This window comes from Ranitomeya imitator, chromosome 9, assembly GCF_032444005.1.
Source record: "Ranitomeya imitator isolate aRanImi1 chromosome 9, aRanImi1.pri, whole genome shotgun sequence".
Classification (NCBI taxonomy): Eukaryota; Metazoa; Chordata; class Amphibia; order Anura; family Dendrobatidae; genus Ranitomeya; species Ranitomeya imitator.
Window position 1 is genome coordinate 51,471,667 of NC_091290.1, and position 12,838 is coordinate 51,484,504.

The window sequence follows — 12,838 nt, forward strand, 5'->3', positions numbered from 1 at the left end:
ATATGACTTAGGATAAAAGCCAAACCAGATTCTTAATATGCAGACACGTGTTTCGGGGCAGCGCCCCTCGTCAGTGCAAAGTGTGAGATCTGATTTGGCTAGGTGAGAGACCACTGACCAGGATCCAAAGGGTAACGTTTCTCCTTGTAAAGAGTGACATACAAAGCTTGGCATGTCAATGTGAGGAGGCTTTTAAGCCTTGCAATGCTCCTCTGGGAAATGAAATATGCAAATTGCCTCTTCAGAGAGGAAGAGGACTAGAACCAACTATTGGAAGTAGCAACCCTAAAAGTCAATATTGACCCTTTAATGAGCCTTGCCATATGACTTAGAATAAAAGCCAAACCAGAATCTCGTGTTTCAGGGCAGCGCTCCTCATCAGTGCAAAAAGTGAGATCTAATTTGGCTAGGTGAGTGGCGTCTGCCCGGGATCCAAAGGGTAATGTTTCTCCTTGTGAAGAGTGACATGCAAAGCCTGGCATGCCAATGTGAGGAGGCTTTTAAGCCTTAACGTACCATCACACATAACGATTTTGTTAACGATATCGTTGCTTTTTGTGACATAGCAACGATATCGTTAACGAAATCGTTATGTGTGACAACGATCAACGATCAGGCCCCTGCTGGGAGATCGTTGGTCGCTGGGAATGATCAGGACCTTTTTTTGGTCGCTGATCACCCGCTGTCATCGCTGGATCGGCGTGTGTGACGCCGATCCAGCGATGTGTTCACTGGTAACCAGGGTAAATATCGAGTTACTAAGCGCAGGGCCGCACTTAGTAACCCGATATTTACCCTGGTTACCATTGTAAAAGTTAAAAAAAACAAACAGTACATACTTACATTCCGGTGTCTGTCCCCCGGCATCAGCTTCCTGCACTGACTGTGTCAGCGCCGGCAGGCCGTAAAGCAGAGCACAGCGGTGACGTCACCGCTGTGCTCTGCTTTACGGCCGGCCAGCGCTGACAGTGCAGGGAAGCTGATGCCGGGGGACAGACACCGGAATGTAAGTATGTACTGTTTGTTTTTTTTAACTTTTACAATGGTAACCAGGGTAAACATCGGGTTACTAAGCGTGACCCTGCGCTTAGTAACCCGATGTTTACCCTTGTTACCCGGGGACTTCGGCATCGTTGGTTGCTGGAGAGCTGTCTGTGTGACAGCTCTCCAGCGACCAAACAGCGACGTTGCAGCGATCGGCATCGTTGTCTATATCGCTGCAGCATCGCTAAATGTGACGGTACCTTTACAATGCGCCTCTGGGAAATAGAATATGCAAATTGCCTCTTCAGAGAAGAAGAGGACTAGAATCAACTATTTGAAGTAGCAATCCTGAAAAGTCAATATTGACCCTTTAATGAACCTTGTCAAATGACTTAGGATGTGTGAACGCATCCTTAGGTGATGTCATTTTATTTGTGTTTTGCAAACAATTATAAATGAGCAGATTCTACGGGGATCAACCCTGATTTGTGGTTTTCTTGTCTACTTATCACAGAAAGGACTGGGTTCCAGTTACGTCCGGTGGCCGGCCTTCTATCTGCTCGTGACTTCCTCTCCAGTTTGGCTTTTCGTGTTTTCCAGTGCACCCAGTATATTCGACACGCATCCTCTCCCATGCACTCGCCAGAGCCGTATGTACTAGATCATAGTTGTACCATAACTGACAATGATGGTGGCAATACTATAAGCAATATTGGACCATGTTCCCAAAAGACTGTAATGAAAATCATTAGGAGTAGGAGTTTTCTGCAGCTCCATATCCCTAGTGGAGATGTGATTGTGAGGTTACTGACTATTAAGAGTCAATGTGTATTAAGGAAAAGGCCAATTATTTGGCTTTAAATGGCAATTGTCAGCAGGATCTACCCTCCTAGGCCATCTATACGGGCAAGCAGGTCACAGGAAGTTGAATAAAATTATATCTTTATATCTGTGATCTGATGCATCATTTGCATTTTTCTTAATATATAAATAAACTATTAAGATCTATGGGCCGGACAAAGATCTCCCTGAGAATCTGCCTCCAGAGCTTATTATAATTGAAAGGAGGCATCACCAGTGTGAGACATGTAGATCAGGACAGCAGACTGTCAGTCATTACATGTCTCACACTATTAACACCCGTTTCATCTAAAATAAGAAATGGATGGAGGCAGATTCTCTGGGAGATCTATGTCCGGCCCATAGATCTTAACAGCTCATTTACTTATTAAAGAAAATGTAGATTTCTCTGGAATAAGACATCGGATCACTGATATCAAAGTATCATTTTATTCAGCTTCATGTAACCTACATGCCCATATAATTGACTTAGGAGAGTTGAACCTACTTACAGATTCTCTTCAATGTATTTCTTCACTACATTTAAGAAGTATCGTTTCACCTTGCGGAGAGTGACATGCTAAGCATGTCGAGGTGAGGAGGCTTAAAGCCGCAATGCTCCTCTGGGAAATATGCAAATTGTCTCTTCAGAGAGGAAGAGGACTAGAACTCTAGTGCCACCTATTGGAAGTAGCAATCCAAACAGTCATTGTCGACCCTTTAACGAGCCTTGTCACATGACTTAGGATAATAATAATAATAATAATAATTTTTATTTATATAGCGCCAACAAATTCCGCAGCACTTTACAATTAAGCGGGGACATGTACAGACAACAAATTCAGTACAAGTTAAGACAATTTAAACAGTGACATTGAGTGAGGTCCCTGCTCGCAAGCTTACAATCTACAAGGAAATGGGGGGGGAGGGGGACACAATAGGTGAAAAGTGCTTGTTATTTCAGGTCTGGCAATTTATAATAAATAGGGATTTTCATATAAAGCTGCATGATCTGGTCATAAGCCCGTGTGTTTAAGTGCAATAGTCAAGTATCAAGTGCAGTTATCATGTGCATGGAGGGTGTGGAGACAGATGAATAGTAGGGTGCAGATTCACATGCAGATAATATTTGGAAGGAGGGAACAGGACAAAGTTAGTCTACTGAGTAGTTGATTTGGTAGGCTTGTTTGAAGAGATGGGTTTTTAAAGTGCGCATGAATAGGTCGGGGCTAGGTATCAGTCTGATCATCTGGGGAAGTGCATTCCAGAGAGCTGGCGCAGCACAAGAGAAGTCTTGAAGACGGAGGTGCGAGGTTCGGATTACGGGGATGTTAGTGTTAGGTCATTTGTAGAACGGAGGGCACGTGTAGTGCGACAGACAAAGATGAGAGAGGAGATATATAGCGGTGCAGAAATGTGGAGAGCTTTGTGGGTGAGAGAGATGAGTTTATACTGGACCCTGTAGCAAATGGGTAGCCAGTGTAATGACTGGCACAAGATGGAGGCATCGGTGAAGCGGCTGGACAGAAATATGACCCTGGCTGCCGCATTTAAGATGGATTGGAGAGGAGAAAGTTTGGAAAGAGGGAGACCGATCAGAAGAGAGTTGCTGTAGTCCAGACGGGAATGAATGAGAGCGACAGTAAGAGTCTTAGCAGTTTCAAAGCCATAGATAAAAGCCAAACCAGAATCTCAGTTTGCAGACATTGTGATTCGGGGTACTGCCCCTCGTCAGTGCAAAGTGGAGATCTGGTTTGGCTGTGTGAGAGGCGTCTGACCGGGATCCAAGAAGTATCGTTTCTCCTTGCGGAGAGTGACATGATAAGCATGTCGAGGTGAGGAGGCTTAAAGCCGCAATGCTCCTCTGGGAAATATGCAAATTGTCTCTTCAGAGAGGAAGAAGACTAGAACTCTAGTGCCACCTATTGGAAGTAGCAATCCTAACAGTCAATGTCGACCCTTTAACGAGCCTTGTCACATGACGAGGGGCAGTACCCCGAAACACAGTGTCTGCAAATTGAGATTCTGGTTTGGTTATTATCCTAAGTCATGTGACAAGGCTCGTTAAAGGGTCGACATTGACTGTTAGGATTGCTACTTCCAATAGGTGGCACTAGAGTTCTAGTCCTCTTCCTCTCCGAAGAAACAATTCACTACATTTAAAAATGTATTCCATGTCTAAAATCCACTTTACATGGAATATTAGTGCAGCTCGGATCTAATGGTCATTTCCATCAGTATGATCCTTGCTACTAGACAGGAGCATCATTGTAGGCATTTACATTACATTAATGACTGTATTTATGGAGGTACAATCAATGAAGATCTAATTTTTGGCAGTTTTAATTAGATTAAGTCTTTCATGAATGTAAAAGGTTTCATCAATTGGGTTTCTGGATAAAGAGGAGCTCAATAGTCATTGGATAACAGGGTGACGCTATTTCTAGGAATATAACCAGAACATGATATCCATAATCATTTCTCGTCCTGCTCCACAGGGACTGTTGTCATGAGCTGCTCGGACACGTTCCTATGTTGGCTGATAAAACATTTGCTCAGTTTTCACAGGTAAGTTTCAAGAGTTTTATTAAAAATTGTCACCTACATCGATCCGAATGGTGGAGATAAAGTGGGAAATCATAAAATGATTGTTTGATATGTTGTAGAAACGAGGAAGTACCCACAAAAAAATAGATTTACTTTTTTTTCAATTCAAGATAACATCTTGAAAACATCAATCCCCTACAAAATTCCATCCATTAGATGTAATGCACTCGTCCCAACGGTTTTTCCACTCTTCGGAACATTTATGCTCTTCTGATCTAAGGCTGTTAAGTGCCTCCAGCGATTTTTTTTCTTAACCTCCTCTATGTCCTAAAAACTCTTTCCCTTTAGGTTTTTCTTAATTCTAGGGAATAATTAGAAATCAACAAGGGATTGGTCAGGCTGGTAATGGGGGTGATAAACTGTTATCATGACGTTGTTCACCCAAAACTGGTTGATTTTCAACGCTGTGTGGAAAGGCGCATTGTCACGGTGGAGTGGCCGGTTCCCCGATGGACACAATTCAGATATTTTTTTCTCACTGCTTCACGCAATCGCTTCAGCACGCTCAGATAGTAATGTTGGTTCACTGTGGTGTCACGAGGAACAAACTCAACATGAATGACTCCTTGGATTGTCGAAAGAACAAACCATCATGGACTTCAAATTTGACTTCATTTGGCATGCTTTTTTGGTCTGGGCGATGAAGCCCTCTTCCAATGGCTGGACTGCTGTTTTGTTTCAGGATCATGGGTGTAACACCAAGATCCAGCCCTTGTGACAAAAAAATCAGGGTCACCCCCCCTTACTCGTCTGACCTAGCTCCCTGCAACTTCTTCTGATCCTCGAGTATGAAGAAAAACCTAGGGAAAGCATGAAAAAACCGTTGAGACAAGTTCATACCATTTAATGGACAGGACTTTGAAGGAGATTAATGTTTTCAAGATGTTATCGTGAATAAAAAAATTAACTAAGTAATTCTTGTTTTTTTGGGGGTACCCTCTCGTATATGTGAAAACTTCAAGATCATAAAGGTGGCGATGCACTGCCAACTTCCTTAAAGGGAACATGTCACACCAGGTTTCCTTTATATAACCGTCAGGTGCTAGACTCATGGGTGTCACTGGTCTGTTCTGTTATCACCACAATCAATCCCCTGTCGTAACTGACATGACTGATGTCTCAGACATCATCCACGGTTTTTTGAGCTCTCATGCCTGCACAGTAGGGAACAAGATCTGCGCAGGTGCAACAGAATCTGTGGATGATGTAGGAGAGGTCAGCCACGTCAATGGAGGCATGAGGGCCGGGGATTGAGGCGGCACCGAGCAGTCTGGAAACACCCATGGACCAAACTGCTGACGATGCTGCTTATTCTATTTATTGGAGGCATGATGGGGCTGAAAGTGACAACGATACATCACCCTATGATGAAGCTGCTGCTGTGGGGAATCTTGAGTGGACAATTGCAATGTGTTTTTTATGTTTTTTTGTAAGGTTTTAATACCCCACAGTTGGACAGACAGAGATATATAACAACAGTAAGGCAATAATATGGAATATTGCCTTCTCCTCTAATTAAAGGGAATCTGCCACTAGGTTTTTGCCACCTAAACTGGAAGCTGCATAATGTAGAGACAGAAACCATAATTTTAGTGATGTGTCATTTATCGGGCTTCTAGCTATAGTTTTGATAAAATCACTCTCTTATCAGCAGGGGATTATCACTAGAGAACTAATAAACCTGCTGCCATGTAGTTCTCCATTTTTATGAGTGGCATATAACCACGCCCCCATTACTGGTTAGCAGCTTTCTGGCTATGCACAGTGTACACAGAAAGCTGCCAATCAGTGGTGTGGGTGGGGTTATACAGAGCTCAGCATTTAGAGAACTGCTAAATCTGCAGCAGATAAAACAGAGATTTTATCAAAAGTGCAGCAAGTATCTTAGTATGCAATACATCACTGGAGCCAGGATCTCTGCTCCTACATCATGATGCTCTCAGTTCTGATAGTAAATACCTGGTGACAGATTCCCTTTAAAGCACCAATTTTTTAAGTGAATATACATCTAAAGCTGCTATGGACATTTAATTCTCACTAGATCTCAGTAACAACTCATCCAATCAACACAGACAAAGAAATCAAACCATTGATGTCCATAAATTAAGTTGTGTGTAATAATGAGAAATGAAACAGGGAAATAATATTGAACACTGTTACTGAAATGTATTTAATACTTGGTACCAAAGCTTTTGTTGGTGATGACAACTTCAAGACGCCTCCTATATGGAGAAACTAGTCACAGACATGGCTTGGGTGTGATTTTGGCTCATTTTTCCACATAAACACTCTTTAAATCCTAAAGGTTCCATGGGCTCCTTCTATGGACTCCGAGCTTTAGTTCCTTCCATACATTTTCTATTGAATTCAAGTCAGGTGATTGGCATGGCCATTCTAGCAGATTTTTTTTCTTTCTCTGAAATCAATTGAGACTTTCTTTGGCTGTCTGTTTGGGATCATTGTCTTGCTAACTTGTCCATCCGCGTTTCATCTTCATCATTCTGGTAGATGACAGCAGATTTTTATCAAGAATGTCTCGGTACATTTGTCATTCATCCTTCCTTCAATTATATGAAGTTTGTCAGAGACGTATGCTGAAAAACCGCCTCACACCATGATGTTCCCACTTACAAATGTTACTGTTGGTATGGTGTTTTTGGGGTGATATGCAGTGCCTTCCTGCCTACAAGCATGGAGTGTATTATAGCGTCCAAAGAGTTCAATTTTGGTATTGTCTGTCCAGACTGTGTTCTCCCAGTATGTCACAGGCTTGTCTAAATGTTGAGCAAACCTAAAACACACTTTAACATGCTTTTTTGTGCAGCAATAGTCTTGCATGGTGACCGTACACACAGACCATATAAGCTGAGTGCATTACTTATAGTTTTCTTTGAAACAATCGTACCTGATGATCCCAGGTCTTTCTTTAGCTCTCTACAGGTGGTCCTAGGCTCTTTGGGCAACTCTTCTGATCATTCTTTTCAATTCTCTGTCTGAAATCTAGACCACCTTGGTCTATGGTGAAATGATGTTCCTTCTACTTCTGCATTATGGCCCCAACAGTGCTCACTGAAAGCTTCAGTAGTTTAGAAATTCTTTTGTAACTAATGCCATCAGTATATTTTGTAACAATAAGACTGAGTAGGTCTTGAGACAGCTCGCTGGTTTTACCCATTATGAGATGTTTCTTATGTGGCACCTTGGTAATGAGACACCATTTTATAGACCATCAGTTGAACCAGCAAATATTATTTTTCACTAAGTGGCTTTTTGTACCTCTCTTTCTTCACGTATTCAATACTGTTTCCATTTGTTATTTTTCATTATTACACATAATTAAATTTATGGACAACTATGGTTAGATTTCTTTGCCTGTGTGGATTGGATGGGTTGTTACCGACATCGAATTTCATGTCAATATCAACTTTAGCGACATATTTCCTTAGAAAATTGGTGACATGTTCAATACTTATTTCATAAGCATAAAATATAAGCATAAAATATAAAAAAGCAGATAAATAAGCATTTCTATTGCTGAGTTTATATGTTTTATGAAGGACATTGGCTTGGCATCGCTTGGAGCAACAGATGAAGAAATAGAGAAACTGGCCACGGTAAGAACCATTAAAGAACGGATGTGATCCATAATACAGGTATAATTATTGCCATATAATTAATCTGCTGCTATACTGCCTGATACAATGTACCCATTGATTCAGCCACCAGGTATATCTGTGAGGATGAAGTTCCTGCATCAATAGTTAGCATAAAACCAATTTAGTCATATTGATATTTTTTGTAACATTTGATTGCAGAAGATCCGGCAGACCTTTAATCTTGGATCAGCGCACATACTCCACTGCCACTCCATTCAGTGTGGGGGGAGTTAGTTGGGCACCTCCGTTCTTGTGGTCAATAGGATTCCCAGGGGATGGGACCTTCTGCAATCAGACTCTTATCACCAATGACACAACTCTGGCTTAGAGTCACTGCTAGAGGCACTGTGCACATATATTGCTGTATCGATGATTCGTAACAGGCCAGTTCGCATATCAAATATAAGGGTTGGGGGTCACTTAGTGTCGGGATCACACTCAGTCGGAGCAGCCTTTGGAAGTGGTGAATCACCAGAAATAATACACAAGACACGTCTTGTATAGTGTATCACTGGGAAGTCTCTGAAGCACGCCTGCCTTCAATGTGCTATCCCTTCTTTATATAGTTGTTAGTGGTTATACAAGTTTTGCATGTTTAAACAAAGAGACAAAACAGGAAAGAAAGAAAAGAAAAGAAAACAGTTTCGTGGGCGGCAGTTTCACAACAAACAGTACAAAGGCAATTCCACAGACAAGAAAAACAGGATTTCATACTATAGCTAAAATGTCCTTGAATGGACAGGTCAATATTTATCACAAATTCCTTTTTTTATTTTTGTTCATTGAGGTAATCATTTTTGTTCTGCTCTTCACAATCCCCCCTTTGACATATTCCATTCAAAACCTTGTCGATCATTTTAGTCATTCTTTTTGTGATATTACAAAAAAAAACTTTATATTCTCGCATCCATTACACAAAATTTATTTGTGCATACCGAGATACCCTTGAGTACAACCTTGAATAATACATATATAATTACAATAACCATAACTGTATGTATTAGGCTTTGCATAATCCCGGTAACCCACCCACCGATCCCTCTGAACCAATTGGCCGGGTTAAGAAAAGAAAAGGTATCTGACCACCAGCTATCCTTATTTTGGTCATTGTCTTTGTCATGCTGATCCCTGAGTCTTTGTACGTCTTTTAATTTAAATCTCATACTCATAGTACTATTCGGGTCTATATAATGACAGCAGGTGGGTCCGATGATTTGACACATACCCCCTTGTGAGGCAGTTAGGTAATCCAATACCAGAGTATGTTGGTTAGTGACTATTATAAGCTGATTCTGTACAGCTATACTAGTATTTAATATGTCCAATATATCCCAAATCTGATCATCTAGATAATCCGTGGCTCTAACTAATTTATCCCACATTTGTGTTAACATAGGATAAATAAAAATGGTACTAGCAATTTTGTTGGGAATTCCCATTTGTACTATATGCGGCCTCCCCGAGGGACGTGGTGAGTTATCTGCAGCTCTTTTATACAGTGTGTGCTTGGGCACGGCTTGCATATTCACTTGTTTATTTGAAATTATGAAAGTAGCCAGGGTTAGGCGTCCTAATGTACAAGTACCCTTTATACCTACGGGAAGCCATTTATATGCTCCTTCTCCGCATATCCAAAATGTACCCTCAGGCAGATCCCACAAAGCTGAGTGCTGCAATACCAATCTGTGAGCCAAATCCACAAAACTAGATACATTCTGAAGCATACACCAAGAGGGTTTTTGTCCCAAGGGGCTACAGTACCCGGCTGCGGGATTCCCACATACATGCATTCCGTTGACATACTCATTGGATTCATTACAAACCAGGTTCCCCGGCTTACTTGTACAACTGTCTGCATCACCTTGGGGGAACAACTCAGAATGTTCCCATTTTCTATTATGTATGTATCTTTCCAATACTGTAGGTTTGAAAGCATCAGAGGAAGGGGTGGTTGTACTGAAACTGAGCTGTAGATTTTCAGTGAGGACCTGTCCTAAATCAGTTAATCCAGTCTTATTCCTAGGTACCCATTTTCCTCCCTTGAATGCTAAATATTGTAAGTTGTCTATTTTTCCTGTAAGATTGCCCTGCCACCAAGGAAATTCTACCCATCCCACAATTGGTATGGCGATTGTAGTATTCCATAGTCTAGTATTGCCAGGTTGGTTGTTGGCCAGGTTGTCTGAACAATTAGGCCAAGCGAATATTTCTTCAGCTGACACGGGAACTGCTAGAAAAGGTATACTTGTGGCTGATACTGGTGAATGGGTACAGATCCAACAATCTGCCAGGGGTTGCGTATTATTTAACAAGTCATGCACTAATTTTCTATGATGTTGTACGAATCTATTGTTCAAAAGGGCTAGAGAATTCAGTCTTTCCCATGCCTCCGTTGAGGTTAACATTATTAACATCAATATCATGAGTCTTATACTGCTTTTTTGCAATGGCTTGCAAGTATCCATGATGCCTTTCCTTCAAGCTTGACTGCTGTTGGAGTTGTTAACAGGACTTGGAAAGGTCCGTCAAATCTCGGTTCCAGAGTCTTTCTGGTGTGTCTTTTCACGTAGACTTGATCACCAGGTTCCAACTTGTGGCCTCCTTCGAGATTTTCTGGATCTGGAAGGGAAGCAAAAACTTGCGAATGCACTTTAGTTAAACGTTTTTGTAATTCTTGTACATAAGCAGTTAAAGTCTCAGTATTCAACATCAGTTGTTGTGGAAAATAACAACCCAAATTTGCTGCTCTACCAAAAAGAATCTCATGTGGTGACAGCTTAGCCTTCCCCCTTGGGGTGTTTCGGATGGAATACAGGGCAAGTGGTAGACACTCGGTCCAAGGCTTTCCTGTTTCTGCCATGGCCTTCTGGATTTTTAATTTTATTGTCCCATTTAATCTTTCCACTTTACCTGAACTCTGTGGATGATATGGAGTGTGAAACTGGTTTTCTACTCCCAACATTTTCATAACATTCTGGAATATTTCCCCAGTAAAATGGGTACCCCTATCTGACTCGATCACCTCAGGCATGCCGTAACGGGGTATCAGTTCATGTGCTATTTTAATGGCAGTAGTTTTTGCTGAGGCTTTACGAACTGGATAAGCCTCTGGCCACCCAGAGAACATGTCCACACACACAAGCACATATTCGTATCCATTGTACCTAGGAAGTTGGATGTAGTCGATCTGGAGTCTTTGAAAGGGATACAGTGGTCTTACATGATGCTTGGTTGGAGTTTTAATGGCCTGACCTGGATTGTGTGCCAGGCATATAGCGCATGCAGCACACATGTTCCGAGCAAAATTACCAAAGCCTGGAGCCAACCACCTTTCTTTTACCTTGAGCGTCATACCATTTGCCGACACATGCGTGGGTAGGTGGAGGTCACTTGCCACTGCGGGGTACCAGGCTCTGGGTAAACACAACAAAGTTCCTTTTTTCCATAATCCTTGCTGATCTTCTGCCCCTTTTTTCTGCCACTGCCCTCGTTCTTCGTCGTCTACCTGTTTCTGAGCTTCCTTCAATCTTTCCTCATCATCTTCAGAGCTATCTAGTGTGTGGGCATGATGTAAGGGTTTACGTGCTGCCTGTTTTGCTGCCTTATCGGCTTTATCGTTACCCCTGGCTTCCTCGGTGTCGAGTCTCACATGTGCAGCTACCTTTATCACCGCTATTTCTTTAGTTTCTTGTGCTGCCTCCAGAATCTGTCTAATGAGGGAGGCATGTTTAACAGGTTGGCCTGAAGCAGTCATATAACCTCTGGCTCTCCATATTACGCCAAAATCGAAAATAATGCCATGTGCATATCTAGAATCAGTGTATATGTTTGCTGTCTGATCTTTGGCTATTTTTAGAGCTTCAACTAATGCCGTAAGTTCTGCTTCTTGTGCAGACTGATTAGCAGGGAGAGGTTCTGCTTTCAGCACTTCATGCTGAGTTACTACCGCATAACCTGTATGAAATTGTCCATTCATATCTGCATATCTACTGCCATCTATGAAAAGTTCAAATGTAGCATTACAGAGTGGCTTGTCACGTACATTACATAAGCCCTGAGTCTCTTGTTCCATTAATTGTACACAATCATGCATTGACTTTGATGGGTCAAAGGAGTTGGAGAGTGCAGTTTCAAAGGAGTTGGAGAGTGCAGTTTCCTCAGGTATGGTACCCCCCTCAGACTCTAAAGGGAGCAAAGACGCGAGATTAAGAGTCTGAATCCTGGCAAAGGAAATGTTGGGCGGCAGTAGTAGGGAACATTGGAGACGGAGGTGTCTGGCCATTGAAATATGTTTAGGTTGGACCTGGTTAAGAATGCCATGTACATCATGAGTGGTCTGAACTAGAAGTGGGTGATCAAGAACAATCTCAGAAGCTTTATCTAATAACAGTGAAATTGCGACTACTACTCTTACACAAGAAGGTGCGGCTCTAGCTACAGGGTCCAGATGAGCTGATATGTATGCCACAGGTCTCTGTTTGTTTCCATGTTTTTGTGTGAGCACCCCTGTAGCATGTGAGGATATCTCAGCTGCCATCAATTGAAAAGGTTTAGTGTAGTCTGGGAGTCCCAAAGCCGGAGCTGATACCAGTGCTGTTTTCAAAGAGGAAAATGACTGTTTAGCCTCTTCACTGAGTGAATATGGTGTGTTGGCAATACAGTCATATAAAGGCTGCATGAGTTGACTTGCATGTATGATCCACTGTCTACAGTGTGAAACAATACCTAGGAAAGCACGCAGCTGTTTGTGA

The 12,838-nt window shown here is 42.0% G+C and overlaps 1 protein-coding gene across 2 annotated transcripts in view; it reads left to right on the forward strand.

Annotated features, from left to right (window-relative positions):
- The window catches only part of TH (tyrosine hydroxylase), a 77,885-nt gene that overhangs the window by 48,889 nt on the left and 16,158 nt on the right, over positions 1 to 12,838 (forward strand). For both annotated transcript variants that reach the window (XM_069740286.1, XM_069740285.1), the window contains exons 8-10: positions 1,499 to 1,634; positions 4,323 to 4,392; positions 7,989 to 8,045. In XM_069740286.1, the coding sequence (XP_069596387.1) occupies positions 1,499 to 1,634; positions 4,323 to 4,392; positions 7,989 to 8,045 (263 nt within the window). The remainder of the gene's footprint in view (positions 1 to 1,498; positions 1,635 to 4,322; positions 4,393 to 7,988; positions 8,046 to 12,838) is intronic.